This window comes from Lampris incognitus, chromosome 7 (assembly GCF_029633865.1).
Source record: "Lampris incognitus isolate fLamInc1 chromosome 7, fLamInc1.hap2, whole genome shotgun sequence".
NCBI lineage: Eukaryota > Metazoa > Chordata > Actinopteri > Lampriformes > Lampridae > Lampris > Lampris incognitus.
In genome coordinates, this window is record NC_079217.1 from 51622567 (window position 1) to 51640644 (window position 18078).

The window sequence follows — 18078 nt, forward strand, 5'->3', positions numbered from 1 at the left end:
CCCTACACTGACGCAAATAAGAGACCGGAGCAACCGATGTTTTTTGATTTGAAAGATTTGAAATAAGGAAGCTCAGGTAGGACTTTTCCCCGTTTATGTAGGAAAAAAAACTTCAATTCATAGCAATACAAGCCTGTTTCATGCGTAGCTTTATTGACAGGTGATGATTGCTTATGGCATGGAACAGGCTTGTACTGTCTCATAAAGAATTTACTTGACTCACTGGATTATTTTTGCTCCTTATTTGCTGAGCACTTTTCCTACCATTGAGTGTTTCTTTCAACAAAGTTATGTGTATATATATATATATATATATATATATATATATATATATATATATGATGGCACATATTTGGCGGAATGGTGGCCCAGTGGTTAGCACTTTTGCCTCACAGCAAGAAGGCCTTGGGTTCAAACCCCAGGCAGTCCCAGGTCCCTTCTGTGTGGAGTTTGCATGTTCTCCCCGTGTCTGCGTGGGTTTCCTCCGGGTGCTCCAGTTTCCTCCCACCATCAAAAAGACATGCATGTTAGGGTTAATACTCCCGTCTGTACCCCTGAGCAAGGCAATAGAAAGAAGAACTGGAGTTGGTCCCCGGGTGCTGCAGCTGCCCACTGCTCCTATACAATAGGATGGGTTAAATGCAGAGAGCAAAATGCATTGTAAGAATACAATGTCAGATAAAATGGCTTTCATTTTCATTCATTACTTTAATCAAAGACTAGTTTTTTTTACAGATGACCATCTAACTGATGTGTACTTAAGTTAATCAAATATAAGGTAATGAAACACAACCTTTCCATTTACTGGACTTAACTGACTGAAAGACAGGTGGAGTGCTGTAAAAAAATATCAGCTGCTTTAAACAGCAATTGAAAATTAGACTACGGGTTACAATAACATCTCATAGCGTTGCCTAAATAAGTATTCTTCATAGCAGAAGGCTGGGGCCTAAAAAGGACAGTAAGCCCATGCCAGGTGATTTTGGAGACAGATTTGGGGATTTTCAAAGGGTAGATGATAACGTTCAGTATCACTGGAATAAGTGAGAACACATTTTAAGATTATATTTTCCTAGTTTCCATCTGTTTGCATCTGGTCGAGTTCACGACGTGAAGCTGTATTTTAGTTGTTAAGACGTAGAGTAATTTATGATACTGTTCTACTGTGATGACACTAGCTGACTGGATAGATCTGTGGCGTCTTAATCCAAAATGATAGAAAATCAAAGATTAGATGCCTAAATTACTCGATAGCATCATTATTTTGTATAAAAAATTGTCCATTATTTGGTTTCTGTTAGAAAACTAATCAGTGGGGCATCTGGGTAGTGTAGTGGTCTATTCCGTTGCCTACCAACATGAGGATCGTCGGTTGGAATTCCCGTGTTACCTCCGGCTTGGTCGGGCATCCCTACAGGCACAATTGGCCGTGTCTGCATGTGGGAAGTCGGATAGAGGTATGTGTCCTGGTTGGTGTTCTAGCGCCTCCTCTGGTCATGAGGGATGGGGAACTGGGGGAATAGCGTGATCCTCCCACGTGCTACATCCCCCTGGCGAAACTCCTCACTGTCAGGGGAAAAGAAGCAGCTGGCGACTCCACATGTATTGGGGGATAGGATGTGGTAGTCTGCAGCCCTCCCCGGCTCGGCAGAGGGGGTGGAGCAATGACCGGGACAACTCGGAACAGTGGGGTAAATTGCCAGGTACAACTGGGGAGAAAAAGGGGGGGGAAATCCCCCCCTCCAAAAAAGAAAACTAATCACTATTCATCTGAATTATAAAATCCTCAATTTGAACCCACGTTTGGCCATGATTTACCCTTCCTTTAGGAAAAACAACAAACATTGGAACCGGAAAATTTGTATTTCAAGCAGTCTTGTTGACGTTAGGACGAGGTCTTTTTTGCTGAGGTAGAAAGTTCACCTTCAGTTGGCCTCCAATTAGGGTTTGGGCTGAACTCAGTGCTCACCTCAATTTAGCCCTCGCTCCCAGCATGCTTTGTGTCTATGTAAGTGGAACAAGCACAGCTGGCGCCTTCGGCCCCGGACAACTACCATGGGAATGCTTTGCATGTTATCATACACATACACACACACACACATACACACACACACGCACACACACACACACACACACACACACACTGACATACATACAAACAGAGTAACTCTTAAACTCCACGTTGGGATCTGGGGCCTCATGTGTGACCTGTATTTTAGTCCCTGTGGCAAGGAATTCGTGACATGTGTGCACTCTGCTCTTTGCCAGTCTCCCTGTGGTCTGGGTTGTCTGGGTCATTACCTACTGAGTTGTCTCAGATAGATGGGATGTTTACCAAGAAAGAGCCGATGCAGAGGGCCCACACAGCTCGTAGAGGATAACTCCAGTTTAGTTTTGCCTTGGCCATTGCACATATTGGTTATGATACTCACTGGCCTCATGGTGGAGATCTTGGACACAGCAGCATTGCTAGACACGGCTTTACAAGGGCATCTTTTGGGGCCATTAAATATGAGTCTGAAACCTGTCCTTTCAAAAACAACGATGACAAAAATCCTACAGTTAGATTGTATATATGGTTTCCCATAGGACTTCGTAGTTGCACTTGTCAGCAGCGCGATGGGCCATTATAAAGGACATTTTGGATAAAAACGTTTAAGATTCACTTTAGTTTTCCCTTCCAAATACATGGTTTGTTATAACTGGGTTAATTGGGCTTGTTTAAACATGTCTGATGCTCATATTCATTTGCCGTGTAAGACGATGTTCAGCTGAGTCTGTGGGTGGTCCATGTCTAAGCTCTCCTTAGTGTATTCTGTTAGTAAAATGATATCATAACCAATAGATAGATAGATAGATAGATAGATAGATAGATAGATAGATAGATAGATAGATAGATAGATAGATAGATAGATAGATAGATAGATAGATAGATAGATAGATAGATAGATAGATAGATACTTTATTGATCCTGAAGGAAATTTAGACATCCAGTAGCTTAATGCGACACACAATTAATTAAATACACACAATAAAAGTTAGCAGTATACACAATAAAAATTAACCTGTCTAGAGTAACTGCAGTTTACATGAACATGATATTCTAATGCGGGAGATACAAGGTGCTGTGCATATGGGGATTCTAGACGCAGTGGATTAATATTTCCACAGTGCAAAATGATACAGTGCAATGACATTAAATAAAGTGACCGGATGTGCATAATAAGCAAAGCGAGTAAAATTCAACCAGCATCAGGCCCAGTACTCAACTTCCCCCTGGCGCCCGTTGGGAAGAGTTGAAGAGCCTAATGGCAATATGCACAGCTGCAAAAACAAAAAAAATATGACTCAGGATATGAAAAAGCAGAGTTATCCTATTATAATCCTTTAGGAGTTTGCCATGGTCAGTAGTGTCAAATGCTGCAGTACAGTGAGGCGGAGTCAGTATCCGTTACAAGATGATTATTTAAGACTTATGAGTGTTGTTTCAGTAGAGTGAGAAGCTGTAAAGACTGAAATGGTTCAAAAATGGGCATAAGAGCAGTAAGTTGTTTGGCTATGATAGGTAAGGGGAATTAACATTAAAGCAGGAACACATCAAGTCATGCTGCATGCTGGCGCAGTGGTTAGCACGGTCGCCTCACAACAAGCAGGTCCTGGGTTCGAACCCCGGGGTTGTCCAACCTTGGGGGTCGTCCCGGGTCGTCCTCTGTGTGGCGTTTGCATGTTCTCCCCGTGTCTGCGTGGGTTTCCCCCGGGTGCTCCAGTTTCCTCCCGCAGTCCAGAGACATGTAGGTCAGGTGTATCGGCCATACTGAATTGTCCCTAGGTGTGAATGTGTGGGCCCTGTGATGGACTGGCGGCCTCTCCAAGGGTGTGTCCCCGCCTGCCGCCCAGTGACTGCTGGGATAGGTTCCAGCATCCCGTGACCCGACTTCGAATAAGCGGCTTGGATAATGGAATGGCATCAAGTCGTGTCCCAGTCGAGTGTTTGCATAAAACTCTGCCTGCTAAGTAAGGTGTCTGCATTCTGCTGGTGTTTGAAGGCAGCACAGACGGACATGTCATAACACATTTTTTTGCATAGCACCTTTCATTGTCGAGGACAATCTCAACGTGCTAGACCAGGGGTGGGTAGCCAGGGGCCATGGAGAGCCATGTGTATGCAGGTTTTCCTTCCAGCCGGACTCCACACCAGGTGAGGTCACTGATTAGCAACCCTTCAACCAAAGAGGAGGAATGTATCAGTGACGTCACCTGGTGTGGAGTCCGGCTGGAATGAAAACCTGCATACACATGGCTCTCCATGGCCCCTGGTTACCCACCCCTGTGCTAGACAGTAGTAATACAAGTCATTGTGTTAACATTTGCACTGTAGCTTGATTTACTGACCTGGTGTATGCCCCCTCGACCATCAAGACCCGCAGGTGGAGCGCTGCTGGTTATTCACAGGTCTCGGTTTGTCACAAAGGGCGGTGGGGCTTTTGCTGTTAGAGCCCCCACACTATGGACCCCTCTTCCTCTTGAACTAAGACTAACCAAGTCTCTAGCTTCTTTTAAACCTCGTCTCAAAACTTGTCTTCTTATGAAAGCTTCTGCAAATGGTTGATATTTGTTTGTATTTACACTGTTTTTATTTGGTCTTACTCTTATTTTTGCCTTGTCTGGTTCTATTTCTTTGTAAAGCACTTTGTAATATTGTTTTAGAAAAGTGCTGTAAAAATAAAAATTATTAATGGTGTTGCAGAAAAAAAATCATAGAAACTGCATTTCAAACCTCTAAAACTCATCTTATCTTTAGGCTATTTCTTGGAATTATAGAGCCGGTAAGTGTAATGAGAGTTTCTCATCTTGACCGCATGAAATTACAAACCAATTGAATAGAGAGAGAGGAGAAAGAACAAAACAAACATCTTCCTTAAGAAACCTGGGTGGCTAGCGAGCGCTTGGCATTCACATCCAGTGCCACCGGCGAGCAGGCCTTTCACATGCTGCATATCCGTTTTGCGGAGTATTATCAACAGCGTGATGATTTCATTATTTTCCGTTTTAACACTCAGGGTCATGTTCCTATTAGAGAAAACGCACTGACCCGTAGGTGTCAGTAACGACAGCCGTTGACGGTCGGTATCTTAGCAACACGGTGACGCACTGCTGCCTCAGAGGCCCGTCTAAAACCGGCTCCCTGTCTCGGTACCTTGATGCGAAAGCGCCGCCACCTAAGGACACTACTGACTCACTTGACAGCAAGGCAGCAGGAAGATGACCTCCATCTGAGATGCACACAGAAAGAGGGGAAAAGGGGCGGGGCAAGAAGGAAGGAAGGAAGGAGGGGGAGGGAAAGGGACAGACTTTAGAGGAGTGACAAAGGGAATGCGTGAAAAGAGATGGGATGAAAAGAAGAAATAGAGGCAGGAGTGAATATATAGGGTTTTGACCTCACTCACCCGTAACTTGGCTGAGGCAGGGCCCTTCATTATGGGCTCCCATCAGGCCCTGCTGCTGGTAATGTGCTGGAAAATGGGCAGTAACACTGTGATCTGTTTTATGCTCGCTGCTCTGCTCTGCTCCACAGACTGCCTGCCGGGGTACACACATTCAAATACACACACACACACACACACACACACACACACACACACACACACATGTTTGCACACGCTCACAACAATCAACATATAATGCACACAAGCGTGCACGCCAGTGGATGAATGCAAAAATGTATCTGTAAGCATACAGAAGATGCATGCCGACAAATATGAACATACACTTGCAAATGAGCATGCACATGCTAAAACACACATATATATACACCCACGCACACGCACAGACAGGTCAACATATTAACATTAATGCATGTCTGCACATATTAAGGGCAACCAGTACAGAGGAAGTAACACACATACACAAGGAAAACACAAAGGCACAAACACTCACATAGTACATTCCCACTCTAAAGGTGCAGAAAAACAGAAACATTTACATTTACTGTGCTTCTTGTGAAGACTGAAAGCTGGAGCAGCTGTCACTCACAGATGCAGAGGCAGTCCCTCCATTTAGATGCTTCCAAACACACACAAATGTCATGGTACTTCTTTCACTCGAACACACACACACACACACACACACACAAAGTGATTACAGGGGGTTTAGATGTACTGTTTGTTTCAACTCAAGCAGTAAATAGCTGCCTTCCACTAAAGTATAAAAAAAATGGTGAGAGTTGGCATTACTGCAGTGTCTGTGAATGTGTTTTTTTTTGTGTGTGTGCATAATGTGTATATATCTCTGTCAAATGTGCCATTTGCATACAGACATACCAAGTTCAGCCAAGCATATTTGCATAAATCAGGGTTAGATTCTCACGGGTCTTTACAAAAAACAGGTAGATACAGCAAGCAACAATGCACAACACCATCTATTCCAAACTTAAAAGCCAGGTATATCTGCCCACAGTTAGTAAGTAAAGCTTTATTTTCATTGTACCTTTTTCAACCATAATTCTTAAGTGCTTCACAATCTACTACTACTTCTGGCTGCTCCTGTTAGGGGTCGCCACAGCGGATCATCCGTTTCCATTTCTTCCTGTCTTCTGCATCTTCCTCTGTCACACCAGCCATCTGCATGTCTTCCCTCACCACATCCATAAACCTCCTCTTTGGCCTTCCTCTTCTCCTCTTCCCTGGCAGCTCCATATTCAGCATCCTTCTCCCAATATACCCAGCATCTCTCCTCCACACATGTCCAAGCCATCTCAATCTTGCCTCTCTTGCTTTGTCTCCAAACCGTCCAACCTGAGCGGTCCCTCTAATATAATCGTTCCTAATCCTGTCCTTCTTCGTCACTCCCACTGAAAATCCTAGCATCTTCGACTCTGCCACCTCCAGCTCCGCCTCCTGTCTTTTCATCAGTGCCACTGTCTCCAAACCATATAACATAGTTGGTCTCACAACCATCTTGTAAACCTTCCCTTTAACTCTTGCTGGTACCCTTCTGTCGCAAATCACTCCTGACACTCTTCTCCACCCACTCCACCCTGCCTGCACTCTCTTCTTCACCTCTCTTTTGCACTCCCCGTTACTTTGGACAGTTGACCCCAAGTATTTAAACCCATATGCCTTCGTCACCTCCACTCCTTGCATCCTGACCATTCCACTGTCCTCCTTCTCATTCACGCATAGGTATTCCGTCTTCCGTTTCTTTGAGATTTTGGGATGCATTGGTAGGAGAGCATGTTTTTTGGGATGCATCCCAAAAAATATGCGTTTTGGGATGCATCCCAAACATGCATTTTTTGGGATGCATCCCAAAAAACATGCTCTCCTACCAATGCATCCCAAACATGCATTTTTTTGGGATGCATTGGTAGGAGAGCATGTTTTTTGGGATGCATCCCAAAAAATGCATGTTTGGGATGCATCCCAAAACGCATATTTTTTGGGATGCATCCCAAACATGCATTTTTTTGGGATGCATTGGTAGGAGAGCAAATATAGGCTTTCCATTTGAAAGTACTTCACAATACAATACTAAAATACTTGTAAGTAAAATACTACATATTATAAGACTTTCGTTGTCAACATTTGTCTGGAGAAAATGGACATCCAGCCCTTGACAACATCAAGGCAATAATTTAGAATAGCCAGAAAGCTGAAGCCAAGCTGTTTACCAGTTTTGTCATCAGCGAAACAGTGAGAGATACTGAAAACCCTATAAAGTGACCAAATGGCAGCATATACAGTGAGAGCAGTGACAGGATATTTTCTATTTCACAGATTTAGAAAAAAAAGTGAAGTGCAGATATGCCAACCCATTGCCTAAGCCTGTTAACCAGAGACTCATGATCTATGAATGCAGCAGATATCATTAGTGACTGTCAGAGGAGCAGTTTCTGTAAAATGCTGTTTTCAGAAACCAAACTGAAACTTCATTGATATACTCTACCACCTTTAAAAGTTGCTTTAAGACCAACTTTTTGAGGCTCCTTTAAAAGAGGTGGAAGACAACCAAGCTTAAAATAAGGGAAGGAAATAAGGGACTCATTCCCAATGGTCAGTAAACTGGAGTCAACAGTTCCCATGATCTCCTAGAGGAATCATCCATCCATCCATTATCCATCCATTATCCAAACCGCTTGTCCTGCTGTCAGGGTCGCGGAGATGCTGGAGCCTATCCCAGCAGTCATTGGGTGGCAAGCGGGGAGACACTCTGGACAGGCCGCCAGGCCATCACAGAGCTGACATACACACACACACACATGCGCACGCGCACACATTCACACCTAGGGGCAATTTAGTATGGCCGATTCACCTGACCTACATGTCTTTGGATTGTGGGAGGAAACTGGAGCCCCCGGAGGAAACCCACGCAGACATGGGGAGAACATGCAAACTCCACACAGTGGATGACCCGGGTCAACCCCCAAGGATGGACTACCCCGGGGCTCGAACCCAGAATCTTCTTGCTGTGAGACGACTGCGCTAACCACTGTGCCACCATGCCGCCCTCACATATATCCAAACTAAAATAATAATAAAATAAAAAAATCACTGTCCAAGAGAACGAATGCCAGCCAGGATGACTGTTGGAACTGCCGGTCTGCATGGGTTAGCAGTTAGCTTAGGCTGCCCTGCTTCCATGACCTGTCAGACCGCCCTCGGTCCTTCCTCCTTGGGCACAGCTCAAGGCAGGGGCCGTGGTCCTTTGGCCCACTGGACGCAGCAGACCAAGCTCCCTCAGCCGATCCAACGCCAGCTTTCCCAGCCATCAAACGAAGACAAAACTTAAACGCAAATGTGGACAAACACACTGCACGGACAGTACTGGGTGAGGCCGCCGCAAACGTGAATTCGTGCCGCCATCTTCCCACACCGGAAGTGGAAGCGGAAGCAGTGCGGAAGAGGATCAAAGATATAGATTGTTGTGCAATATTATATCAATTTTCCTAGGAATAGTAGGAATAGGATTATAGTGTGTCAACAAGTTAGCTGAACTACAAGCTGGCCATACATCTAGGCCAGAGAGAGGCGATATGATCTTTGGATGGAGGCCATCCAACATTTTTGGAAAATCTAGGGTTGTGTTTGTTCACAGAAAGCGTTTACAGATTAGATGGCTGACACCTGACACACTGGTGAATGTAATTTACTACCAGGAGAAATAGAAAATTAGGTTTACTGTGGTTCCCCGAAGACCCGATTGAAAACCACCATGTTAAAGGATTATATCTGCAGTTATTGAGTTTTTCTCTCAGTTCCACCCCATCTGTTACCTTGATGACAAACATCCTCATGCAGTGGTGGAACCAGACAATTTTTATAGGAGTGGGCCGGCTGAGACCATCACTCACATTGTGGGGCACAGACACTGATGTCTAACTATTTTTTTTCTGGGTGGCAAATTGCTGTAGGCCAAATAATCTTCTTTCTTTTTTTTGTCACTCATCATTTGTTTATGCAGGCAACAGTGATTGCCATGTAGAAGTACACCACGGGAACTCATATATAAGCTTTTTTATGCAAACCTCAATTGATTAAAAAAATCTGTAATGGTTGTTTAAGTTATGCTTTTTTAATTGGTTATAAATCTCATAAGATAAATTCCACGTAAGATGCTTATGTCAAACTAATTTACAAAAATCATATTCTGTGGTTGCTGTGATTTCAAGGCAGACTGGTTCAAAAATTCATCTGAGTCAAGGAACTTGGCTCATCTAGACTCCACACTCAAAACACCCAGGTTGCTCAATCTGTCATCATCCGTTGTTGTCGTCCGTCTCAAGTAAGCTTTAATGAGATTGGGTACTGAAAAGCTCCTTTCACATGCTCACATGCTACTGTACTCACAGATACGGTGACCACTACTTTGCACAATCTAAAGAGTTCATGAAACACGTCATGCTATCGCTGACTGAATTTTGTGAGTTCAACTGTGCATGTATGCGATGTTGCATTCATAAATAGATGCAAAGGAAAACAGAGCTTCCTCATCACAAAATGCAGCATTTGTGAGATTTAAGGCTTGAATATCCTTCATTACTTCACAGTTTGGTTTAGAGAACCATCTGTTGATGTCAGTGAGCATATTATCAAGGGCAGGGTAAAATATCCCTGCACGAAAAGTTCCCTTGTTCTGCTCAGGACGCTCACCTAGTTGAGATGTCACACTATGTCCATCCAGCCTTTTGTTTTGCATTTTCTTTCTTTCAGGTGCAGGTTCTGTGTCAATATTGCATTGTTCAGCAGTATGTACCACTTGTTTCTAGAGCTCTTCAAAGTAGGTTTCGTCCCTACAGTCTTTAAGAGTCCATACAAGAGCTTCAACTTAATCCACAGGTAAACCTAAATCAAGGTTTGAAGACTAGAGATCATCAGAAAGGCATCTTGCGTCATCAAAAGCCTAGTCAGAGTGACCAGAAGTCCTGTAAACTGCAGGTCCATTTGAGCTAGCAGGGCTCGTGCTTCAAGTGACCTATGACCACACTTTTCTTTATCTATTTCTTCAAGGACACATATAATAGCAGGCTATCTATCAAGAATAATCTGAGTGTCGACAGTCCCACCTTGTGTCACCTAGCTTTTGCAGTTCTCTTGGTGCCCATCATATATTTCTTTTTGCTTGTTGAGCCACTTTGTATGAACGTAAGACCCAGATATAAACATGTATAGTTTTTGCATGACGGAAAAGAAGCATTCAACTTCTGGGACTGCTTTGACAGTGTCAGCAAGAACCAGATTAAGGCCATGAGTATTACAGTGGACATAGAAGGCCTACTTTGCCACCTCCTTACACAAGCCTGAATGCCAGAGTTCTTGCCGTTCATTACAGATGTGTTGCCATGGAATTGTCCAACTAAACTGTGTCTATATTCCAGTCTGTATCTCTCAAGGATATGTATTATTTTGCCCACCAACCCTGCAGCATTAAGCTGCTCTGCAGCCTCGAAGTGCAACAAGTTCTCTTTTACAGCTCCCCTGAATACCTGAGAAAAAGATAGATTTGTTCTTATTTTTCTTTTTAAATTTTAATATATCTTTGGTTTCATCTGCCATAATGGCAAAAACTTGACTTTCCTTGACCTCACTGATAATGGTGGAGTGCGGCATTTCTGCTAAAGTGTCCAACATTCTGTTATGGATGTGGTAGCTCGTATACTTAGCATTAGATTCAAGATTCTTTATTTGTTACGTCTCATAAAAGTATAAGAGAGTAAAATTCTTGAGTTTCACCTTCTCAACACTGCAGCAACAATAATAACTGAACATTACAAGCTCCCTTCAGTTTCTTTTTAACAACTGTGTAGTGGCGGCACGGTGGCGCAGTGGTTAGCGCTGTCGCCTCACAGCAAGAAGGTCCTGGGTTCGAGCCCCGGGGTAGTCCAACCTTGGGAGTCATCCCAGGTCGTTGTCTGTGTGGAGTTTGCACACAGTCCAAAGACATGTAGGTCAGATGAATCGGCTGTACTAAATTGTCCTTAGGTTTGAATGTGTGTGTCGGCCCTATGATGGCCTGGCAGCCTGTCCAGGGTGTCTCCCCACCTGCCACCCAATGACTGCTGGGATAGGCTCCCGTGACCCTGATAGCAGGATAAGTGATTTGGATAATGGATGGAATAGAATGGAACTGTGTAGTGGTTACCAAGAATCTCTAATATAGCAAGAATGTTTCCATTGCTGTCTGAGTCCATTGTCTCCCTATGTGCCATGTTTTGTGTAGCAGTTAACAGTAAAACTTCAGCTTGACTATTGATATGATCACGGTTTTCCTGTATCTGTTTTGTGTGCTCTTGTGACAGTTTATTCATCAAAGATGTCTGTTTTTTTTCTTCTTTCTCAAAGATTTTCCATGCTAACGCAGCATTGATGTGTCCTTCAGACTTGACATGGGAAGAGAAGCCTCCATCTTTGAACATAGCCTTTTTCCAGTTTTTAAAGCCTATATTGGAGTGAAAACTGATTTAGTGTTTGGAAAGCCAAAGTGCTTGCAGGCATAACAATGGACAGTGTCCTTGCCCTGAGAGTATTCAGTACACTTGTGATGGGAACACCATAAGACCTTAAAGTTGCTTCACCTGTCTCCCATGACTTTTCTTGAGATACTGTAAGCTGTGGCTGGACTGGTGCTTCAGTTCGAGAACTGGAGATGTCTAAAACAAGAAAAAAAATATAAGTCATTTCAATTTTGCTATATATGTAATTTATGCAAGTGTATGAGTGTGAGTCATACCTGGTGACCCACTCTGGTCAGGGTATTTCTCTTTTTCCCCTCTTTTATTCTATAGAAAAAAACATTAAAAATACAACACATATACCAAATCAATAGGGAAATAAAACATTTCACAAATCCATCATAATCTACAGATTCAAAGATTACAACACAAGTAGTCAAAACAGAAAATAGTGAGGTAACTTGTAGGCCTTGGCATAGCTTCCAGCCTACAGACCCCCCATCAAATCAAAGAAATCAAACAAAAAATACACGTTTAACCAAAATCCAACATTACCCTCCCTCCTTCCCCAATCACAACAAAAGTGCTCCCCTCCACAAATCTACCAACAAACTCTTCTTCTCCAACATAACCATACAACATATTAACATCTCTTTCCATTATACTCCTAAAAATATTCCATACTTCAGCTTTCCTCTTTTCGTAAAGGGCTATATTCCTCCTTAGCTTGACAGCAAACCTTGCATAGCTTAAAACATAATGTAATAAATTAACATTACATCCGTTCACTTTGCCAGCCACCCCAAACAACCACAGTTCTCTCCATTCCATTCCTTCAACAAACCCACCTGTCCAACATCTACTTATTAATTCTTTCATTTTCATCATGTATCCCTCCAGCTCACAACATTCAACAAACTCATGGATAAATGTTTCCACTCCCACACCACACACACCACATTCTTTCTTCACATTCACATCAAACTTACTGATTATTACATTATTGAATACCCTATTGTATCATAATAAAAAAAAATCAAAATTCTCACATTCAACACCGTTCCACTTCACTCTCAGATTTCTCTATATCCTGTTGTTCCCTTGACGCACATGAAGTCTTTTATCTGTCAATTGAGATACACAAGTTAAAATAATAACAGTAACTTGGTCTGATGTCACAAGTGCGGACCACATTTTTGTAATTGGTTTCTTGAACTGTCATCATTTGATATATTTTTTTTATTTAATTTTTTAATTTTTTTTATTTTGATATACTTTAATGATCCACGTAGGGAAATTACCCTCTGCATTTAATCCATGCTAGCTGTGTAGCTAGGAGCAGTGGGCAGCCGCCGTGCAGCACCCGAGGACCAACTCCACTTGGTCGTTCCATGCCTTAGTCAAGGGCACAGACGGGAGTATTAACCCTAACATGTATGCGTTTTTGATGGTGGGGAAAACTGGAGCACCCACAGAAAACCCACCGCAGACACAGGGAGAACATGCAAACTCCACACAGAGGACAACCCCCAAGGTTGGACAACCCCCAAGGTTGGACAACCCCGGGGTTTGAACCCAGGACCTTCTTGCTGGGAGGCGATAGTGCTAACCACTGTGCCACCCAAACAGAGGCGGCACAACTGAGACAAACAGATACAATACAAACAGTAGTACTGCAGTAACTAGTGGCTTGTGGTTGGCATACTGTAACATACCTTGACATCCACTTTGGTGATCACGCTTTGGGGGGCTGTCCTCTGCCATCACTGTCACTGTCACTGAATGGGTAAGTCTATCATCTGTTGGTAAAGACACATAAGTTAAAATCGCCATCATGCCAGGTTTTAAGTCGATTAACTTTTTTACTTGCCTGACTTGTATTGGCTTTATATTGGCCCAGTGGTTAGCACTGTTGCCTCCCAGCAAGAAGGTCCTGGGTTAGAACCCCAGGTCGTCCCAGGCCCTTTCTCTGTGGAGTTTGCATGTTCTTCCTGTGTCTGCGTGGGATTGCTCCAATTTCTTCCCACCATCAAAGAGATGCATGTTAAGGTTAATACTCCTGCCTGGAGTATTAAAGCCACATTGTTTTCAGTGAAGTGGCTTTAATACTCCTGCCTGCACCCTTGACCAAGGCAATGACAAAGAACTGGAGGTGGTCCCCAGGTGCTGCACTTAGTGTACATGGATGCTCACTGTTTCTAGTGTGTGTATAGAGGATGGGTTAAATGCAGAGAATGACTTTCATTGTATGGATGCACAGTGACAATAAAGTATCTTCTTCTTATATTCTCCATCATCTGTTTTAAGCAGAATCCTAAAGGTATTGTAGCTAAATGCATAAGGTGGGTGGTGTGCTGTACCTGCAAGCCCACTTCCTCAAGTGCTCACTGGGTGCTCTTCTCCTTTACTGTCTTATTCTGTCTCTTTCTCACTGTCATCCTGCATCCCCCTTTCCACACCACTCTCCCTTCTCTCACTACTTGACTTGACCAAAATAGGAAGTTACACCAATCAGGCAAAATGTTAAAACCACTGAGAAATACGTGAATAACATTGATTATCTCGTTATAATGGCACCTGTCAAGGGGTGGGATATATTAGGCAGCAAGTGGGCAGTCGGTTCTTGAAGTTGATGTGTTGGAAGCAGGAAAAATAGGCAAGCATAAGGATTTGAGTGACTTTGACAAGGGCCAAATTGTGATGGCTTGATGACTGGTCAGAGCATCTCCACAACGACAGGTCTTGTGTGATGTTCCTGGTATGCAGTGGTCAGTATCTACCAAAAATGGTCCAAGGAAGGGCAACCGGTGAACTGGTGACAGTGTCATGGGTGCCCAAGTGTCACCGAAGCGTGTGCGGAGCAAAGGCTTGTCCGTCTGGTCCGATCCCACAGAAGAGCTACTATAGCCAAAATTGCTGAAAAAGCTAATGCTGGCTATGATAGACAGGTGTCCGAACACAGTGCATCACAGCTTGCTACGTATGGGCTGCGTAGCCACAGACCTTTCAGAGTGCCCATGATGACCCCTGTCCATCACTGAAAGTGCCTACAATGGGCATGTGAGTGTCAGAACTGGACCATGGAGCAGTGGAAGAAGGTGGCCTGGTCTGATAAATCCCATTTTCTTTCACATCACATGGTGTGTTTGCGTCATTTACCTGGGGAAGAAATTACACCAGGATGCACTATGGGAAGAAGGCAAGTCAGTGGAGGCAGTGTGATGCTCCGGGCAATGTTCTGCTGGGAAACCTTGGGTGCTGGCATTCATGTGGATGTTACTTTTACACATACCACCTACCTAAACATCATCGCAGATCAAGTACACCCCTTCATGACAACGGTATTCCCTGATGGCAGTGGCGTCTTTCAGCAGGATGATGCACCCTGCCACACTACACACATTGTTCAGGAAGGGTTTGAGGAACATGACAAAGACTTCAAGGGGTTGCTTTGGCTTCCAAATTCCCCAAATCGCTATCCGATAGAGCATCTGTGGGATGTGCTGGAAAAACAAGTCTAATCCATGGAGGCCTCACTTTGAAACTTACGGGACTTAAAGGATCTGCAGCTAACGTCTTGGCGCCAGATACCAGAGGACACCTTCAGAGGTCTTGTGGAGTCCATGCCTCAACGGGTCAGAGCTGTTTTGGTGGCACGAGGGGGACCTACGCAATATTGGGCAGGTGGTTTTAATGTTTTGACTGATTGGTGTGTATATTTCTCCTCATTTTGCCTGACAGGTACAAAATCAAAATATAGCAACCTTAACATTATGGGAAGTACTAGCAAAGTTATACATTTGAATTACTTTGCATATTAGCATTTGGCTCCCAACTCTCACACACTGAGTGTGAGACCCATGCATTTGAGCCCTATCTCACGCTAGCATGAATGTGTGGGGAAAAAATAAATGCTATTAAATTCTACATGCATCTCTCGCTAAAGATGAGATAGACCAAGACTGATCAAAACTATCTTATGCCAAGTCGGCATCGAAAGTTGGCGGCCTGGCTTGAAATGGTTGCTGTTTTGCAGCCGTATTGGTGCTGCTACATGCTTAGTTCCCTTTTCAGGAAACTGACACAACAAGGCTGCTTATAACTTGTGACGTAAATACCAGTAGTAAACTTCTGAGATCCCATCTCATTCTCTCGTGTACCCCAGCCATAAGGTAGACACACTAAACAAGACACCTTTAAAACATGGTGAATACACGTCTCTCTGCTTGTTAAAAGCTTATCTGGAGTGATACTGCCGAGACCTCGCTCCTCAGGCTGCAGGGCATGGCTGGCTAGAAGGGCTTCCAGAACTGCTTGGTTGCATGCGGTTGAATAGGGGTTTCTTGCGCTGTTAAAATGTGTCCCTATGGGAAGAAAAGGTCGTTGAGAAATGGTTCCCGAAAAAAAGTTCTGCCTGGAATGCGGTGTTGTGTGGGCTGGCCACCTTGGCTCCCTCCGCCTGTTCCCAGATGTGGAGAATATTAATCATACAGTCAGTCACAACTAAAATCATATGAATAACTGCATTGATCAGAGTATCAGTCACAACAGAATGAACTTATCTTTCACAGTATTTCAATGTTGTTATGTGCTGGATGATTAAGTTGCTTTCAAATTTGTTTCAAACTCCAAAATGTCAGGGGCTGGGTGCCAAGTGTTTCCCCTCCACATATATGCGTAAAGGAATTTCTTTATTTTCACACACACACACCGGAGCCCCTGGAGGAAACCCATGCAGACACGGGGAGAACATACAAACTCCACACAGAGGACAACCCACCAAGGTGGAGCTACCCCAGGGCTCGAACCCAGGACCTTCTTGTGAGGCGGCCGCGCTAACCACTGCGCCACCGTCCCGCCCGCACACTTTACCAGTGATATCTAATGCACCTTTAATTCTCCACGTTAATGTTTCCTTCATGTTGCCTAGGGTACGCCATCCTGCAGGCCATAATGGAGAGGGCAGGACAGAACGGCTGGCAGGTCAGCACACACAGACACGCTCACGCACTCAGAAAGACATGTACTTAACATTGCACATTTTGGAAAACAAAAACCACTCGACTTGTCAACACATACAGCACATGCACACAATGAACACACACACGCGCACTGAAATTATACACTCCATTATATCCTTTATGTCCTCTAATAATTACTGTGCCAAAAAATTCATTCTTTGCGGTGCTTTGTTTGTGTGTGCCTGCGTGCGTACTTGTCCCCACTTGCTTTGCCATGTTGTAATTTGCACTGCATTCTTGTTGGTTCTTTGTTGGCTTTGTGTGTGCATGCGATTGCCTGTGCATGTGTGCATGTCTCCTCCTCCCCCTAGGTGAGTGCGATTTGTGTGGAGAGCTTCAACGAAGCGGCTTACCGGCGCCTCCTAGAGGACCTGGATCGACGCCAGGAGAGGAAATACGTCATTGACTTGGAACCAGAGAGACTACAGAGCATTCTGGAGCAGGTAATAATACTGAACTACCAGTACTGGTGCAAGCACATGGAGTTACTCAATACTAGTTCTTTGCAGTAAGGGCAGGTCACTGGAGTAGTACATGACATTGTATGACATTGATTTTATTCATATAGTACTGCTGATGTATAAATCTACCCTCATTTGCTCTGTCATCAAAGAGAACTTTGTCATTTTTTTATGAAAGGTCAAATAAGCCAAAATCCGTAAGAAACAAGTAAATATAATACATGATTTAGTAGTGCAAAGGGCTCACTCTTAGCAGCAGTGACCTTAAGTCATTATTTTCTCTGAGTATTTATCAAGAAAATTCTGACTCACTCCACCATGCAAATCCGTTTTAAGCTGATCAGGTTGTATGGGCACTCGTTCATCCATAGCTTTCCTATGGCAAGCCAAATGATCTGCAATGGGGATGAGGTTTGGAGTTTGACTCGGGCGCTCCAGTTTTACATTTACCCGTGTGTTAAGCATTATTGTCCTTTTGCCTGATCGATATTCAGTCAAGCTGTACCTGCTGGACACATTACACATTTTTCATCCAGAATATACCGATATAGCAAAACATTCACAGTAGACTCAACGGTTGTGAAGTGTCACTGTACTTTGGCTGCAAAATATCCTTAAATTATCACCCTCATTCCAATAGGTTTTGATG

The 18078-nt window shown here is 43.7% G+C and overlaps 1 protein-coding gene across 2 annotated transcripts in view; it reads left to right on the forward strand.

Annotated features, from left to right (window-relative positions):
* The window catches only part of gria4a (glutamate receptor, ionotropic, AMPA 4a), a 298568-nt gene that overhangs the window by 97504 nt on the left and 182986 nt on the right, over positions 1–18078 (forward strand). For both annotated transcript variants that reach the window (XM_056283881.1, XM_056283882.1), the window contains exons 4-5: positions 16878–16930; positions 17280–17411. In XM_056283881.1, coding sequence (XP_056139856.1) covers positions 16878–16930; positions 17280–17411 — 185 coding nt within the window. The remainder of the gene's footprint in view (positions 1–16877; positions 16931–17279; positions 17412–18078) is intronic.